Source organism: Dermacentor andersoni, chromosome 4, assembly GCF_023375885.2.
Source record: "Dermacentor andersoni chromosome 4, qqDerAnde1_hic_scaffold, whole genome shotgun sequence".
In the NCBI taxonomy this organism is placed as follows: Eukaryota; Metazoa; Arthropoda; class Arachnida; order Ixodida; family Ixodidae; genus Dermacentor; species Dermacentor andersoni.
The window spans coordinates 110,702,626-110,721,740 of record NC_092817.1 but is presented as its reverse complement, the minus strand read 5'-3'; the positions used below and the strand labels follow the sequence as shown (position 1 = coordinate 110,721,740).

The 19,115-nt window shown below is 48.1% G+C and overlaps 1 protein-coding gene across 1 annotated transcript in view; it reads right to left on the bottom strand.

The window, feature by feature from the left end:
* The window catches only part of LOC126537465 (paired box protein Pax-6-like), an 89,780-nt gene that overhangs the window by 39,052 nt on the left and 31,613 nt on the right, over window positions 1–19,115 (bottom strand). The window contains exon 2 of the mRNA XM_050184473.3: window positions 16,467–16,514. Coding sequence (XP_050040430.1) covers window positions 16,467–16,514 — 48 coding nt within the window. The remainder of the gene's footprint in view (window positions 1–16,466; window positions 16,515–19,115) is intronic.

Genomic DNA, 19,115 nt, shown 5'->3' with positions numbered 1-19,115 from the left:
ACAAACACCGCACGAGCTGACAACCGCGATTATATTCATTGCATGCGCGACCCCGCCTCATCTCAGAGGGTAATGCACCCGGCTCCCGAGTGCATATTGGCATGGTGGTGTATGAATTCCATCCCAAGGGGTATAGGCGAAGTTTCGTTTTTATTCGCTTTGTGATGAGGGTGATAATCACGAACAAAATCATGGGCTTTAACGTCCCAAAGCGGCACGCGGCCATGCCGATGAATTTCGGACATTGCCCTTTCGGCAGTCTGTCGAAGTTCGCCGCAATACGCCTGCGTAACTCAACGGGCAGCATTTCGAACGATCGGCTGGCTTTCGGATAGCGACGTCGAGGGAGTGCTTCCTTCTCTATAATAACACACGCCTTTAGGGCACTTAGTGCGGATTAAGTGCTGTAAATTCATATGTTTTAGAAGGAAGCGCCCTTTCAACGCTGCTAACGGAAAGTTGTTGGAATCTGGTTAGTCTTCTCAATTATAATTTTGATAATGCATACCGTTTAGTAACGTTGGTGTATAGTGGTAAAGTTGAACAGATTGGCGAAGGGGCAATGTCCAAAATTCGTGCAGAGCATGCTATGAGAGACGTCGCAGTTGGATAGCACGAGATTAATTTGTCACCAAGGAGTGGTGAAGATCAAGATTAGGAGGTGGCCCTGACAGTGACTAGATGGACGGACGGGTGGACAGGCGGACACCTGAATGCCAGCTTCGAACTGCTGCCCCGCCGCAAGAAAAAAAAAAAAAAAAGGAACTGATATTGCAGCCCACACGAGAAACCTGAAATCCAGCGGCATACAAAGCGTGCGCGCAACTGATGTACTGCATCTCCCAAATTTAGACAACGCAGCTATGAAAGTAAAATTACTAAAATTTTCTGATCTTGCGTCATTTTCAAAATTTTGCGTACATTGCAACGCAACACACCATCTTCCGTATTAGAATGAATGTGGCATCATTCCTAATTTGCTATATATACCGTGCTGCTTTCGTCGTGTCATTATCATCAAGCGACCATACATCATTGAGACCGGTAGGCTGCTCAGTCTCCAAATTATGTTAAAGGCCCATGGTACCGTCGTATGATCTGTGCTGACAAACTGCACAGTAATTGAAAGAAAGCAGACGACGATTTAACAGGGGCCTTTGTTCATACAACTTGCCTTCTCACTCACAGAAGCCAGAAGGATGCCGTTCACTTACGAATAAAACTCATGCTATAACTTTTTGTGCGGAACCACCAGTGTCTGCGTGCCATGTTCTTAATCCTCCTATACTGTCGTGTGCGCAATTTGTGCAGCACTGCGCGTAATATGTTTAGCTTGAACACTACAATTATTTACTTCTGTTACCTGATGTGCTTCATTTCCTGTTCGTCTTCATTTTCTTTCTTTCTTTCTTTCTTCTTTACCTTTATTCGCTTTACCGTATGACAGCCATTTTGCGAATTGTTCATATACGGAACGATCGAAACAAGCACCTTAATAAGAAGAAAGGGAAAAAAATACAATGAGACAACGAGGAAAATGTTGCCTGATAAGGCAGTGCGCAAAATTATTTGACTGTCAACATCGACCCTCAAAGACCACTATGGAAGCCGCAATTTAGGAACTTACGCGTGAACAGTTCAATGCCACAGCCGCGCTGTAGCACTGTCTCGCTGCGCAATGCACGCATCGGTGCCGAACAGTAACGGAAGGCATGACTGGAACGCCGATGAGTGACCATCACTCCGCAGAAATAGTGCATGCATGCACTACGCGAAGCACGCTCTGGAAATAGGGCGCCGAGGCGGCCAAAGACAAAAAAGCCAAACAAAATCGGCCTCCGCGTACAACGAGCGTAGCCACGCCGGCTCTTCCGCGGACAATTCAATCAAACGCAACTGGGGCGTGTGTCTCTTTCCGAGTCCAACTCGCAGCAGCGGCGCGAAAGGGTCTCCTGGGTCCGAGCGGCACGGCGACACGAGAACCGAGTGTGCTAACAAAACTAAAGCAGCAGAAAAAGAAAAAAAAAGAAATGAAACAACCAATAAAGCAACAAAATAGAGCGGCGGTAGAGAGAAAGCCGCACGATTGAACGCGCTCGGCCGCGATCAGGCTGGGGCCGTGGCGGCGCGATTCGGAACCGCGCGCCGCCTGCCATTGTAGGCCGCACAATGCTTTGCGGGGGCAGCTTTAAACGCGGGTAACCGCCAAAAGAACCGAAAACCGCGAGGAGAAGGGGGAGGGGGGGAGACTGAATCGGCCGCCCTTTACCTTTGGCCTCGCCGGGTATGCTGCCCACTCAGCCATCATCTGAAGCGCGCACGCACGCCATCAGTGCTTCTGCTGCCGTCGCACTGGGCTGTGTGTATACCGTAACCAACGTGGGCCTTCCTGCTCGGCTCTGTGTAGGCGTCCGTATACCTCACGCGCGCGTATATATGTGTGTGATGCATATTGTCACGTTGTAGTGACAGTGTGAGAGATAGGTTTTCAATAAATACTGGAGGCCTGACGGTAGACCTGACATGTTGCTCCAGGTAGGTATCTTCGAAAATGAATTCATATGCACAGTGCACGTCACAGATACACAACATATACTGCACAGAACACGCTAGTCGACAGGCAACATACAAACAAAGCATATCATTAATACCAGTCCAGCGAATGAAGATTAAATGTCGTTACGGTGCGCTAGACGCACACGCAGCGTTAATCTATGGGCCAATTGTGCACGTCGTGTATAGCTCAAGGCATGACGGTCAACGATGAATATACGGTGTGGACGTTGGGGTTGCTTCTGATGCGAACAACCTGCACGCGTAGATTAGGTGACTTACTGTATGTCTTTCCGTACGTTGAAAAAAACGAACGCTGATAATACTGCTAGTTAAGAGCCGCGCTCTTTATTGGGACGAACGTGTGCCAAGAAAAACGAGTAGCACTACTATCGCAACGATAGCGGCGAGCACAGTCGTCGAATCCTGAACTTACGGCTCGAGTGCGTCCCCTATTTATCTACGACTCATCGTATACATCCAAGATTAATCGCTGGTAATTGCGTACATTCCAGAATGTAGCACAGCACTTTTAGTGACGCGCGCGTAATCTGATACCCGACGCACCTGCTTTGCTTTAGTATTCGCGACAACGTTGAAGAAATGTCGAATAGTGTAGTACAAGTGCGTCTACCGCCGAGCCAACCACTTCGTAACACTGAGAATTCGGGGAAAATGAACACTGGCATAAGTAAAGCACTTACGTGTGGCAATATTCGCGCGCACTTCCGCGGGTTAAAAAGAAAGAAGAACGCGCAGAAGTTTTCCATGCTAAATTTGCACATGTGATGTGGCTTCACTGCAATGCAGCAACATTTAGCAGCAATGCGCACCCTCACGGACGGGCCGCATAAATGAAGTGCTGGGCCGAAGGGGATAGATGTCGGGTTGGCGAAGTGGGAAATGCGTTGAACGGATTTCTCGTGGGGCTGCAACAAGTATAGCCTGGTGAACAAATAAAAAGAAAGAGAATTCGTCTCAGAAATAGCGCGCGTGGCGCTTCAAGAGATTGCAAGCTGCGCGCACGAATTGCTCTCCTTTTGAGAGAGGCACAGAAGGTCGCTCTTATTTTTTTTATTGATTACTTTAGTTTGAATAATGTCGTGCAGTAGACTTATTTTTTCCTGGAGGGTTATATTACATAGAACTTTGCATCACGCTGTGGTGCTTCTTGCTTGACTTCAGTTCTTTGTTTCTTTTCCCCCCGAGACCACTGACACTTCATGGATTCGGAGATTCGTGGATTCATGGATATGCGCAAGATCGTGTCATGCGCGCAAATACACGGTACACTCGTTCGAACACCGAGTATAATACTTCTTTTTGCGTGCGTGTGCGGTGAGGAATACCAGGGCATGCATGGGTTTAGGGAAGGAGGGGGGGGAGGAGTACCATAGGGATAGAAGCAATGAGAGATTGAGATACAATAGTCGGCTGGCTGCAGGGAAAAAGCTCTCCCAACGTCCCTATCTGTTCTCTTTTTTTTTTCAAAGCTTGGCCCTGCCCCGGTCTTCCTTTTAGCGGTGTGAGTACAAGCGCCGACTCGCGGAGAAAGGTGCGTGGTTTCCCCGCGGACAACACTGGACGACACGCCAGCTGCGGCTGCAGCTCCCCCCGGCTTTCGAGAATGCACGACACGCGGAGCGACGAGGCTCGATTGGCAAGCGTGACGATGCGCGCTCCGAGAAAAACGCCCCGTTTAGCGCGCTGATTGGCGTTCGAGAGGTTTTGCTTTCTTCCCCGAGGTTCTTCGACCCCCCCCCCCCCCCCCCCCCCTCTGCGTGCCTCGCGTGGCACCAGGTTTCGTAGGGAGAAAGACCTCCTTGGTAGGGAGGGTCGTCGTCGCCAATGTCCCCTGACAATCAATGGCCCGACGTTCAGAGCGTGCGCGCGCTGCCGGGCAGTCAAGAGTTGTATAGCAGCATCCACACGTTCCCGCCGAGCTTGTATACGTGTACGAGTCAACGCGCGCTCAAGAGTTCTGTTTGCATACAGACGTGTATTCGAGCAAATATGGGACGGCAAAGGCTTAGCTCGAAAATATTTTTTAACTCCGTAACACGGTTGATGGGGAGCACTCTTCCAAAAGGTTTGAGCGTTGCAGGGAGGGGATGGGGGGCGGGGGGAGGTATAGGGCCATATTGTTTCGCTGTCTTGAGGATCCCCTTTATTATAATCCTAAGACGACAAACTTGAGGGAGCAAGAAGCGAGGTTATGAGCAGGTGGAACACAACCAGCCAAATAGTGTACTGGGCCGCGATTACGTCGTCGCGATGCCTTTTTCGATGCTATTCACTTTCCCGATTCGCAGTCGCTAGAGCGCTGCTCCGCCCGCGTTGTCAGTGCGATCATCCGGCCGCGAACGGAATCGAGTGGAGGGCGTCGCTATAAAATCGTGGCCATGGGCACAAATGTTAAAGCCGACTAGACTTTTAAACAGTTTTTTTTTTCGAATCAGCGTGCACGTTTGTTAATCTGCCACGAAAGGTAATCGCATCAAAGGAAAGGTAGAGTTCACGGACGTTACAAGTTAACTAGTAAAACTTATCACAAATACATAGCACCCAAGGGCCGGCAAAATGAAACGCTTCTATTCCAATGCTACTGCTTTTTGAACTTTGCCAATGGTCGTTACAACCGGGACGAGAAAGGAATAGAATCAAGCCAGAGTAAACCATGCGTTATACCGGGGTAGTTACAGAGAGGTTTTAGAAAGACGACCGCGTCAATGTTACAGCGAAGCTGCCTATGGCTAGAATCCCGGGATTTCTTTGAGGCCTAACGTCGACAGAAAACTACCATCATCTATGGCTCATAATCTCAAGTGCAATGCCTCGTACCCCCGTAAGGTAGAGGCTATACAAGCACTCAGCAAAGTGAATCTAACAGTGTATACATTCTTTGTAATCACGCATATATACATCATACAGAACAACATACGTTTAAGTACAGAACAAGCTCAAAACGAGCATCCGAGCCACATAATTGCAATGCGACGCACGTAGCGCTCCCCGCGTACGTTTCCCCGGTAAAGATTACTGCTGCGCAGGCTGCCGCGGCGACGGCAGCTTGACTGTAGCATACGAAGCAGAAAGTGACGTAACTACACTTTCGTACACAAAAGAAGAACCCGCGTGGCAACCGATTGGTGTTGTGACAGTGCTATGGGAAGGCCACGTACGATATAGTGAGTACTCCTGAAGCGCAGCGGGCGTACCAGGCGCGGCGAATTTCTCTTCTCTATGGTCCACTCTTCGTAGGTGCACAAAGCAGCGGAGCAAGCCAAGTCGCAGGTCGCCGAAACCTCTTAGGCTAATAAATACGTAAAGCGCATGTGAATGTCACTATACGTGAATAATTTCAACGTACGTCGCAATGCGTAATCGATCTAGTTGTCGTTTACAGCTTCGCTGTCCAACCACCTTCCTAGCGAGTACTGGAGACAACTTTTTTTATGCAAAACGTCGCCTGAACCAGTTTTTTAAGAGCAACCTTGATATAGCTCGGGCCTAACTCTGAGGCCGCCTATATTTAAATGCCTGTAAAATGCAGAAATGCTTTTCTGAGATAACCACAGGACCGACTTGAATGATATTTGTTGCATTTGAAAGTTATATTCTAGTAACTGTAGAAGCGGAATTCTGAGTTCCGGCATGAACTTTTTTGCAAAAATTTCCGAAAAATGGTGAATTCGAAAATAAATAGAGCTAGCAAGTTAGCAAGCTTGTAGCTCCGCACCAGACACAGATGTCGCGGTTCTCTAAATTGCATCCATTAGAGCATCTCAAGTGGACAAATTTTTTGTATTAACTTACAGCTTACGTGGATTTCTTACAATGCTTACTAGAGCCCTGCAAAGGTTCAAATGACAAATTAATAATACATTTAATAGAGTGACAGACGTGCACAATATATCAATTTTGTCCGCTTTGTAAAGGCACAATTTTTACATATTTTTTGTCCATTGCTGAGCCTGAGAGTTGTAAACTTCATAGTTTCATTCTTCTAAATTTTGCAGTTTTCAGCCATGTTTATTAAACAAATAATTGACGGCCGAAATCAGAAATCCACTTTCTAGAGTAACTCTGTTTTTACTTCTTATTTAACACGTCACAAACCTCATCAATTTCGGCGCAGTGGTCGCCGAGAAAGAAGAGTTATCCTTTCCCGAGTATTTAGACAGGAGCCCCCGAGCAAAGCTTCCTCCTAATCGCATGAACTAGACGCTGTTGATCTCACACTCATAAAATTGCGCGATACTCGGCCGTCGAAAACAGCACAGTGAAAAGCATGCTTCCGACGCAGTTGAAAGTTTCCTTAAAGAAATTAAAACGTGTGTATTAAGTGCCCGCATTGGGTCGAGTTATGTAACGCAATCTACTTCCACCTTTTGTATACTCTCCTATACGTGTCCTGGCGGCAACCACTTGGACTTTCTTCGTGGTTTTACAACGGTGCTGTCTAGTTGGTTGGGATTTTTCGTAGCATCCTCACCCAAAACATGGCAGCTGGAAAAGGGGCTTGTGTTGAAGTTTCCGCTTAACGTAATTATGTTTTCTCGTATATTCGAATTACAATCCGATGCTATCACGTCTATAGATTGTGTGCAAGTGATAGTTTACTAATCTTTTGGGCATCTTAGTTTGTTAGATTAGATTACTTCAATAACGCACTTGCGCTAGGCGGAGGGCCTACAAGAATGAGAGAGAGAGAGAGAGAGACAAAGGAGAGGAAAGACAGGGAGGTTAGCCAGTGTAAGTCCCGGCTGGCTACCCTGTGCTGGGGAAAGGGGTAAAGGGAATAAAAGGAGAAAGAAGAAGAGGAAAAAAAATGGAAAAACAAAGAAAATTGACACAGTAACGCGAAACTACGCGCTACAACGTTCAGAGGCGGTCACACAATTGGCATGTCCTTAAGAACTTCAACAAAGCCCTTAAGGCCTTGAGTGCCGAAGCCCGTCTGGACCAGTGTCCTAGAGCTTTTTCCTCTGTAAAGGGGCGATTGTCCAGTTTTGCGAGAGCGGTCACGAGCACTTTTCTTCGCACTGCGTAACGGGGACAGTCACAAAGGAGGTGTTCAATCGTCTCCTCGCAGCCGCAGGTGTCACAAGTAGGGCTGTCGGCCATTCCAATGCGGAATGAATAGGAGTTTGTGAATGCCACGCCGAGCCACAGGCGGCACAGAAGTGTTGCTTCCGCTCGTGGCAACCCTGGTGGTAGGCGGAGTTGCAGACGTGGATCCAATTTGTGGAGACGTGCATTAGTGAATGCACTGGTGTTCCACAGATTCTGTGTAAGCTCGCGGGCGAGGGAGCGAAGACTTGTGGCTGCATCTGTTCTTGACAGCGGTATGGGTGTAATCTGGGCACCATCATGAGCCGACCGGGCAGCGTCATCCGCACTGTCATTTCCTGAAATTCCACAGTGACCCGGTATCCACTGGTAGATGATGTTGTGTCCCTTGTTGATTGCGTGATGGTGGAGTAGTCGGATGTCTGCGACTAGTTGCTCATTTGGTCCATGGCTGAAAGGGGACATCAGACACTGAAGAGCTGCCTTTGAGTCACATAAGATGGACCATGAATGTGATGATTTGTGAACAATAAACTCCAGAGCAGCACGGATAGCTGCGAGTTCTGCAGCCGTCGATGATGTGATGTGAGATGTCTTGAACTTGAGGGTAACACACTCTGCGGGAATCACCACTGCTCCAGCTGAACTATTAGAGGATACAGAACCGTCTGTGTAAACGTGGATGCGTCCTCTGTGCTGTTCATGTAGCATTGAAAGCACGGTTTGTTTGAGGGCGAAAGTTGACATCTCCGTTTTCCTTTTAATACCGGGAATAACAAGAAGAGCCTGGAGTGGATGGAGGCACCACAGCGGTTGAGATGGTCGTGCTGCAGGCGTGAAGTTCAACGGTAAAGTTCCATGGTTGGCGGCAATAATCTTGCTAAACGCTGAACGAGGTCGAGCGGCAGGAAGGGAGGCGAGATGATGCGATGGAAGTCGGGCGAAGTGCCTGATATGCATCCTTAAGGTGTCGACTTGAAGATACGTGTTGATGGGGTGGTCATGCGCGATGGCTATTGTTGCTGCCGTGGACGCACATCTGGGAAGACCAAGGCAAATTCGCAGAGCTTGAGCTTGTACAGATTGGAGGGCACGGAGGTTGGTCTTGCCGGTCCCACATAGTACAGGTAAGCTATAGCGCAGGAGACCAAGGAACAGTGCGTTATAGAGTTGGAGCATCGCACTCACAGACGCACCCCATGACTTTCCCGCAAGAAATCTGAGCAAGTGGGTTATCATGACTAATTTCCTTTTTAGGTAGGAGACATGAGTACTCCAGGAAAGGTCTCGATCGATTATCACTCCTAGAAAGCGGTGCGTCTTCTCGTAGGCAATTGGCTGTCCATTAATTCTGATAACGTACGGTTTCATTGCTTTACGCGTGAAAGCGACTATAGAGCACTTCTCGCAGGACAGCTCCAGACCTCGTGCTCGAAGATAACCTGATGTTACTGTGGCCGCTTTTTGAAGTCTGGCGCGCACCTGAGGACGCGTCGCTCCTGATGACCAAATGCATATATCGTCTGCATAGATCGACACATGGACGGATTCCGGAAGGGTGTGAACCAGGTCGATGAGCACCAGGTTAAATAGAGTGGGGCTCAAGACTCCGCCTTGTGGTACGCCTCGGTAGGTGTTGCGTTGTGATGACGCACCGTCCTCTGTTTGCACAAAGAATGACCTGTCCTTCAAGAAGCTGGATATCCACCGAAATACAAGGCCGCCGAGGCCGACATCACCCAAGGCGTCCAGGATGGCTTGATGGGTTACGTTGTCATATGCGCCTTTAACATCCAGGAACATCGCCGCTGACAGTCTCCTGAGGCTTTTTTCGTGCTGAACAGACGAGACAAGATCTATGACGTTGTCTATAGAAGAGCGTCCCCGTCGAAAGCCTGCCATAGCGTCAGGATATAACTTGTAATGTTCTAGATACCACTCTAGACGCGTCAGCACCATCCTCTCCATCACCTTTCCTAGACAACTGGCCAGAGCAATGGGACGATAAGACGCCACGTCTAGGGGTGATTTACCTGGCTTGAGCAAAGGCACAAGGCGGCTAGACTTCCATGCAGCTGGAACTTCTCCTTCACACCATGAATTATTGTACACGTCTAGAAGTGCATGCCGGGCTGTGTGACCGAGGTTTCCAAGAGCTGCGTATGTCACCCCGTCAGGCCCAGGCGACGAGGAACGTCTGCACGCTGCCAACGCCGCCTGCAACTCCTCGATGGAAAACAAATTGTCCATACGAGAATCTCGCGAGATTGGAACATCACGGGGATCACGCGTAGCGAACGATGGCGGTAGACCAGCAACCTTGAAACAGAAGTCCTCCGCTACGTCGATCTCTCTGCGACCTTGATAGAGAGCCAGGCATTTGAAGGGGTGGCGTTGTTGCGGTGATGTTCGAAGACCACGCACTGTTCTCCAAATATGTGAGAGGGGTTTATGCGGATCAAGGGTATCACAGAAGGTTTTCCATCTTAGAGACTGCAGGGAGTTGATCCGACGCTGGATCTTCTTCTGTATGCGTCTCGCCTCCCTTAGGTCGTAGATGGACTTGGTGCGCCTGTACCTTCTTTCCGCGCGACGGCGGATTGCTCGAAGCCGCTCCAATTCTGCTTCGAATTCAGAAAATTTAGGAACAGGCCTAAAAGATCTTGTGGCTTCTTGAGCAGCGGCGTTAATTAGCTTCTCGATGTTGCCAGGCAGACAATCCTGGATCTCTTGGCTATTCTTCTCCATGAGCAACGTGTATTTAGGCCAGTCGATGTGATGAAGAACTGTAGTAGAGTGTGACTTGCGTATGCCGTCGATTTTAACATATGTTGGAACGTGGTCACTACCATGCGTTTCGTTGTCCGTGAACCATTTCACACTGGCACTGAGGCATCTTGAAACAAAAGTCAAGTCCAGGCAGCTGCTGTATGTCAATCCCCGCAGAAAGGTGGGACTGCCATCATTTAGGCAGCAGAGCTCATGATCCGACGCGAAGGATAGTACACGTCTTCCTCGACAGTCCATCTTTAAGCTTCCCCATAGCGGATGATGCGCATTGAAGTCGCCGGTAATAACCCATGGTCCAGGTGTCGCTGTTAAAATTGTACTTAGCCTTGCGCTGTCAAATCGACTCGAAGGTGAAATGTAGGCACCTATGAGCGTGAGTGCGACGTTCTTGCATTTTATAGTCAAACACACATACTGATTGTCGTCATCAGGTGCCACTGGGTGTAAAACATATGTGAAATCGCATCTGATATAAACGATGACTTTGCTGCGGTCGGTACAGGTGGCAGACATCAAAGCTTCATATCCTGATAGGCGGATGGCGCTCTCAACGTTTGGTTCACAAAGGACGATTATTGGAAATTTGTTCTTAAAAACAAACGGACGAAAGTCCGAAATGCGCGATTTAATGCCTCTGACATTCCATTGGAAGATAGACGCTTCCTTGACTTCTCTAAGGAACGAATGTAGAGGAGCAGCCATGGTGCTTCTCAAGACCGGACAGTACCGGATACAGGGCATCCAGTATTTGAAGTGCGCCTCGAGCCGCCGGACACGCTACGAGCACTACTGGCCGCCATACATACAAGAATGAGGATGTATGTTGTGCTAACGGTAGCGTCACCTAGCGGTCGTGGCCGTTCAGACACACCTCGAAGGGCAGCTTGAAAAGGGCTTTGTCTTTCAGTTTCTGCGTAACAAATTTATGTTTTCTCGTATATTTGAATACCAATCCGAGGCTATCATATCTGCAGCTTGTGTGTCGTACTTCGCGCATTTTCTGACGCAATTTGCTTTTAAACATTAATTTAGTTCAATAAGGCAATTGCGCTCGGTGGACGGCCTAGAGAAAACGTGGATGTGTGCTGCACTTCTGCACACGTGCGTGCGCGCGTATAAAGTACGTCGCTCGTGGTGCTTGTCTTAACGTCGTCTAATGTCCGCACCAGCTTCACTGTATACATCCACTTTCACAGAATGAAATGAAGGTGTTTATTTATTTTTTTAACGGTTCAGAAGGCTCGCGAGGTGTCGGGTGACGAGTCACGGTTCGCGCCATGCATGGGCGCAGTGGGGATGCGGTGAACGGGTTCGGAGAACGCGGTTTTGCAAGCACCGAGTTCGGATGCCGCGCCGACGGTCATAATTTTTCCACGTAGATAAACCTGGAGTGGGACTGCAGCAACCGGTGTTGTGGCACCGGCTACCAAGTCCGTTGCTGGCTAGAGACGCCGCCAAGGTTTGAGGTGACGTGGCACTATAAATTGTGCATGCCTAGCACAATTCTCTGAGGCCGTCACTGACTACGTGGAAATAGAGAACGGAAAAAATATTTGTAGAAAGAAGGAAAACAGCTTTGTTTTCCAATAACTTTACCTTTAAGAGTAAGCCCATCTCTTTGGGTTGTGGAACACCAAACTTTTAACTCTCTTTGGCACTCGCATGTATGGGACGGACCAACGCACTGCCCTTTTTTTTTGTCTGTTTGAGATATATATTAATCCAGACGATATCTTGTCCCTCGGTCTGGGCTGAAATCAGAATATATAGCTGATGGATGAGTGAGGCACTGCGCAGTATGGGCTCTAACTATGTATAGAGATAGTTAGAGCCCATAGACTATCTAGAGCCGAGAAGACGCGTCTGGGCCGATTGTGGCTTGGCGTGGCCTTCACGACTGCTTACTCATTTAGGATCGGAACGGCCAACAGCCTATACATGAGATGACAGCTAGGAAACAATCGCCCACCTTCTCTGTGAGTGTCCCCGCTTCAGTGCGCCATCGAAAGAACTTTCAAGAGTGTTAGATAGTCTTGACAAACGCCCTTTGTCGGAGGAAAAGGTCCCGAGACACTCTTCGAGACCGTACTCAGCCAGAAGGCTTTGAAAGCGTTGTTGCGCTTCTTGCGGAGAGCCGGTCTTAGAGACAGGTTTTAAGCAGTGCCGTATTCTCCTTTCCTTATTCACCCCCTTTTTTTGCTCTTCTTCCCTTTTTTGTAACATCTCTTTTCTATTATCTTTTATTCCCCTTGCCCTTTTTCCCCAGCACAGGGTAGCCAGCCGGCCTGAGAACTGGCTAACCTCCTTGTCCCTCCGTCTATTTCTGCCTCCTTCCATGGGCTCTAACAGTTATGAGAGAGTCGAAGAGTGGGACACCGCTTGCTCTATATCGTTCAAGTTGTAATTCATTTGTTTTTATCTGCCATGTACCGGCATAGAAACGTTTGCCTATGAACATCTTCTTGTCCATCTGGTCTGTCTCGCTTCCTGTCTGCGTTTGATCATCGCTGCCGGTCATCAGACGAGAGACTTCACGTTCCAGCAGAGAACGGAGAAGCAAGAAGAAGAATCGACGACGAAACATTACCATGCAGAAACATGCGTGCTATCGTGGCACAATTATGGTTAGATCCTTGAGCTGCTGTGGTGCGTGGAAGACAGAGAGGCTCAATTCCACAATCAGTGCACGCATTTCTTTACGCCATTGTAGGCAGACTTAACCCACTTTCGAAATGTGTAAAAAAATATATATATATAACTATAAGATACGAGATACAGAAACGTCACTTTGATAAAGGACAGTGTGCAAGGTCGTTCGTGACGCACGCGGGCGCGTGCAGCTATCGAGATCTCGCAATCGTCGCATTATAAGTATGCATATATGCAATGTTTAGATAACTATAGCGGTGTCAAGTTCTGGCCTAGTATTTTTCTTATTACTATATTGTCACGGGGATTCACGAGTACACGGGGAAAGACGAAACCCTATATTACAATATTTACAGGCTGCTGCTGCAGAATGGCTGACAGCATCTCACGCGGCATGTCCCGTCTTACTCTTCGCGCAGCGAAGATGTTCTATAACGGCATGCTCATACGCGATGCCTCGTCACATCACATGAAGAGAAGCAGCCATCATCATTACAGGCGACTAAATTTCCTTGTTTTATTTTCATTTCTATAAAAAAAAAAATGTGAAATCTACTCATGGAATCTGCGTAGTCTGCATTTCCATGAGCTGCTTTTTGTTAGAATTATAGGAGTTCTGCGAAAGTGCGCGTACTTTTTCTTCGCAGGAGCTGTCACTTTAAATACTAAGAAGGCCACTTTAAGTACTAAGTATAAGGAAGAGGCCTGTGAGTAACTCTCATTCTGGTCATACCATTCCGGGGAAAGGGAAGGGACATCTGTGGCGTCCCCTTTATCACCATTGTCCATTATCACGTGCATCACAATCGCGTAGCAGTTGATCTCGCTGATAGCTTGGTTCGCGCGAGCGACAAGAGTCACGCGTCCGACTTGCTTATATCTCTGGACGCCATGTTTCGCGATTTTTGAAATTCGATTTTGTATGTAGCTTGTTTTTTAACGCTACTACAGTTCTTGCCATGTTTATATTTGCCACGTATTCTCATTGCTTATCTTGCCTTGTCAATTATCTTGCCTTGCCAATTGTACGCTTCTGCGATGTCACGGCACCTCCACGGTTCTGGCTGACTAAAGGTGTGCCTATATAGTGCCTGCGTCATTGCACACGACACGTCGCAGCCGTCACGCTGAGTAAACGTGTGGCCTAGTGCGTACGTCATTGGGCACGTGACGGCGCAGCCGATGAAGAGGAGGTGGCGCCACGTCATGAGTGTATAATATGAGCGTGTTCATGACGTTCCGAGGTCTACAAACGGTATAATGTTTTCGCGTTCCCGCACATAAGCAGTATTAAGTGTCTCTGCCAAATTATTTTATAATACCCTTTCGAGGGACCTTACGCATACTATGAAATAAATAAGCAAGAAAAAAGAAAAAGCAATAAAATTTTCACATGCTCGGTCTCCGCAGCCGTATACATAGGATGCCGTTCCGTTTACTCTTCGCTTCCAATAAACGTAAGGACAACGGCACGCTACGTAGACCAGAGCCACGTCATCCTTACGGGAGTATTGCGGTAAAGGGTGTTTAGTGACGACCGCCACAGCACAGTGCGAGCACTCGCAGTTGCCGATGTATTGCGAGTGCCCCCCCCCCCCCCCCCCTATTCAGGTGCACAGTAACTCAAGAAAACGACTTCGAAACAGCACAGCGACTGCAGATAGCTGAATTAGGTTCGCGCGCGCCGTAAGTGTTACGAGAATCATTCTGAAACTTGAGCATGTACGGAAAGCTAGTTAGCATTTATGCAGAACGAGTTTCCGGAGCCGAGGCAACGTTCGGTTGAGCTTTATTGCCGTAATAGGAGCCAGGAGAAAACGTAAGCGATTTCCAACTTCCTCTTGAGGGACACACCCTTCCATATTTAATGCTTTACTACATTAGCTACTAACATGTAGCCAAAGTCGGCGACTAAACTCAACCGCTTAGTAACAGGAAGGCACTCGAGTTACCAAACGCTGAATATAAACGGGCAATCTACCAAAATGACGCACGAGAAAGCGCGTCCCGCGTTACCCAACGTCCTGCATCTGCCGGACGCCGCATCACGTCAGGAAGCGGACGAAGCCGCGACGCTCAACCGCACCGCCTTGACACGGCGAATCGATCACAGCTACATGGCGCCGCAAGGCGAGTGTATATGTAACACACTTTGCACAATGTATAACTGGCAGCGTGCATGCTGATTAGCGCTCAGGCGCGGTCTAAAACGACTCAGACTCGGCTTTATCTTCCTCCTCCAAGCGCTCGCTATGTATACACACTACTACAACCATCGCAGCCTCCATTTTGCGACTCCTCCTCCTCCTCCTTCTTGCACACTCGCGCGCTGTTCTCGCGAACTAAATCGCGAAAGCGTTTGCGGCGGCGGCGGCGGCCGTGAATGGATCCCGGCCGAGCTCGTGCGGTTTTACAGGGCGCCCGCGGCAAGGAGCACATAAATTACGCCGCAGATAAGGGGGGCGGAGCTTGACGCGATCCACCGACGACGCGCCAACCGACCAACGCTTGGCTGCGGAGGTCGTGGCGGAAGAAAGATTAATCCCTCGCTGCTGGCAATGCCGCGGGTATACACGTACGTGAAAGGAAGCAAGAGACCGACGTGGACGCAGAAAAAAAGAAAAAAGCGTGGCCCTTTCTTTATAGCATAACATAGAGACACACCGTCCCGGGCTAATTCTGTGCAGGAAGCGCACGTTAATGTTACGGAGCGCGGCGCGTACACCCTCCACGTGTCCTTGCGTGCGGATGAAGTGTAGCTCTTCTTCTCGTAGTCTTCACAAGCTCCTTTGGTTTCAGCCGCATTAGACGCGAGGAATCTGGAAACCCACTTCCTCCAAGCTTCTCCAAGAAAACGGGGGTGCAAGTTCCGTGCAACAACCAAACGGAAGCGATGGACACTCAGAGGCAGGCAAGCATTTACTCGCGCTTTACTAAAGCAGTTTCTACACCGTTGTAGCCTTACTACAATTCCACCTTCAGTGTATATACACGTCGCATTACAGGGTTGGAATTGGAAACGTATTTCCGGCAAACTCCTTCGAGATTTCTTGTGGAAAACGTGGCACTCGCGGAGCTATAGTAAAGAGTCCGTGCTTTACGGTGGAGTGCATGTGTATTCGAATCCGTCTCTCGCTTCTGATTGGTCGCACCTTGGTCTTAGTTTTCCCGGCAATGCACAGAATTAACGAGAGCCGGTGCCTGGTTGCGTGCAGCCGCCGCGCAAGCTCACTAAACTCGTCGCCTCCCTTCTTACCCACCCGCCGGCCTTTCTCTACGTTGACCTCTTCTTCATCTCTCCCCCTCTCTGTCTCTTTTCGTGGCGACTATAATCCTCAGTTTTGTGCGTGTGCCAGGAGGCGTATTCAGCGAGATCAAGGGGGGAAGATCCTTTCTCTCACCTGGTTCTGGAGGCGGAATGGCGAACCCCGACCGCAGCTGGCACACATCTGGGCACGAGGGTAGGCAAGGGGGGAAAGAGAGAGAGTGTGTGTGTAGAGAAAGAAAAAGGAGGAGGGTGTGGTGTAAGCCCACACTCAACACACCATAGATTCGTTTATCTGAAATTATATGCATGGCACGTCAGCGCGAACTGGTTTTCTTGCGTGATCGCATTTGGTAACTTCTCTTAAAGGTATACTCATTTAGTACACACTCATGCACCTACAAATTAATAGTTACCTTCAACATTTTGATCAGTGCGACGTCTGTACCTCATCAAAAAAGAACGAAGAAGGGGGAGATTGGTTAACTACTGCTCCATAACTTAGTCTCATAGAAAAATTGCCGCACAAAAATGTGAGTATCTCCAAGATGGCTGTCTTAGAATTGTTGAAAGCAAACAAGCGGACGCATGCCCCTCTGAAAATGACGGTTCCAGGTGTATCTAACACCGCAATGGGCAAGTGACACTGAAACTCACCGCCAAGAGACCACGATGTCTACAATTTTTGTCAACCAAATCTGTACTTCCGAAGAGTGCGTTCCTTTGCGCGCTTCACACAGGTACTGCGTAACTTCGAGATACTCTATACTAAATGGATCTCCAGGACGGTCATGCAGTGGTCGCTTGTCGCCTTTTCGATGACGAATGATTAATAACTTTTGCAAATGCGTTGTTATCAGGGAACAACCTTCCTTCCTCTTTCACGGGCAGCCGACTTGTGAATCAGCTAACTATGCTTTTCAAATCAGCACCTTAAATTTTGTATGTGTAGCGACTTCTCCATTTTTTTTTTGTTAAATTTCGAGTGTCCTTCTATCATATCCAGTTCCCCTCCGTTACTCCAGTGCAGGGTAGCCAGTCGGTTTTACACAAGTTAAACTCCCGGTCCTCCTCTCATTCTCCTCTTCCTAGCTCATCAGCACGCTTATAGTGGGGCTTTCGATAAGTTCGAACCGCAAAACGATATAGTTTCACTTTCAAAACGCGCACTGTGACTAAGGTGTCGAGGGACGATGAATATATCTGTAGTTATGAGCAATTCATTTGTGCAACTTGCATGACTGACCTCCATACCTATACTTGTCCATTCACTTATTTGCTCATTGTTTGGTAAAACCAGCATCAGTGACCATAGTCATCCTGTGCGTTCTCAGCGTGCACGCATGCAGTGTTCTCTCTCTCCCCCCTTTTCTGGTGCCCCTTTCTCACACCTCCACTGTAGAGTAGGAAAGCGGCCGCTTGAATGGTTAACCTCCATACCTTTCCTCTCCTTGCCTTTTCTGTCTCTCTATGCTAATCGGTATGTGTGTGAGATACACATATAATGGAAGCTTTTGACGACAAAGGCTACAACAGTTCGCTTACCAAGAAAGAGAATTCATTTGGGTTCTCCGCCCATAACTACAAATTTGTGCAGGTTTCTCATACACGTTTATCGAACCGACGTGGCACTGCACTAGATATAGTGCAAAAGATGCATATGTATAAGAATTATATATTGTAGCGAAATAAGGCCATGTTGGTTTGACTTGGTCGGTGCGATGATATTACTTAGAAAACATGCGCGTTCACCGTATGTACAGCCGGTGTGCATGACTGCGGTCTTGCTGCTCCACAGGGTCGCACGTTCACTATACTAAAGCTTGCCGGATAAATATGTGAGCCCTCACACATCAACACGGGAAGTTGTACAGGATGCTTCCTGCCTCATGGCATGCAATGTTGTTGCTATTCTATGCCGACCTTCTTTCATTTTTTTCTGTTCTGTTATCTTCTGTCAATTTTTTTCTTTTTTTTTTAGTTTTCCCAGCACAAGTAGCAACATTCTGTACGTCACATGACATGGACTGTCAACGGTTCTTCAAAAAAAGAAAAAAAAAAGCAGGAGGCAAGAAGACTGACAAATAATTTCTTGCAACCAGGTTTCTCTCCCAAGTCAATCCACTTTATTCTGTATCCCTTCGTTCTCAACGGATTTATCCGGGGCAGAGATCTTAATTGAGGTATCCCTTTGAACGCCTAGAGAAATGAAATCCCGGTGGGGCTATCCAGACACCTCAGAGCACTCTTTAGACATAGGTCTTTATGTTCTCCCTTCGGCACTTTTTCCGCAATGCAAATAAAAACAAAAAGTGACTTCGTCACCCTGTAATGTTGACTGCTACAGTATTCCCATAATAGTAACCAAAAAAACATTATAAATTAAAGAAGTCCCTTAATAAGGATGTGTGGCGCAAGCTTAAGATTGCCGGAAGAATCAGGAGGAGACAGAAGAGCGCCAAACTCGCTACAAATTTTATTCCACGATGCACCCAATATAGCTACAGGAGATACATGCACAGAAGCATTACACTCGCCGCACGTGCAGGTATGCTGACAAAATAGTTGAAATCACAAGGCAGCTATCACAAGCCAGAGAAACCACGAGCAAACCTAACCTAAACTTTGAAATTCGCTTTCGTGAAGCGAAACCGACGGCACACTAATGCAGCAATCGCCTTGTTTCTTCATGTGAAAGGCTGGCCGCACCCGTCGCTGGCACAAAAAGCGATTCATGCACTATAGTACACTTCTTGAAGAGCACCGGTTGAAAAGACCGCTTGTA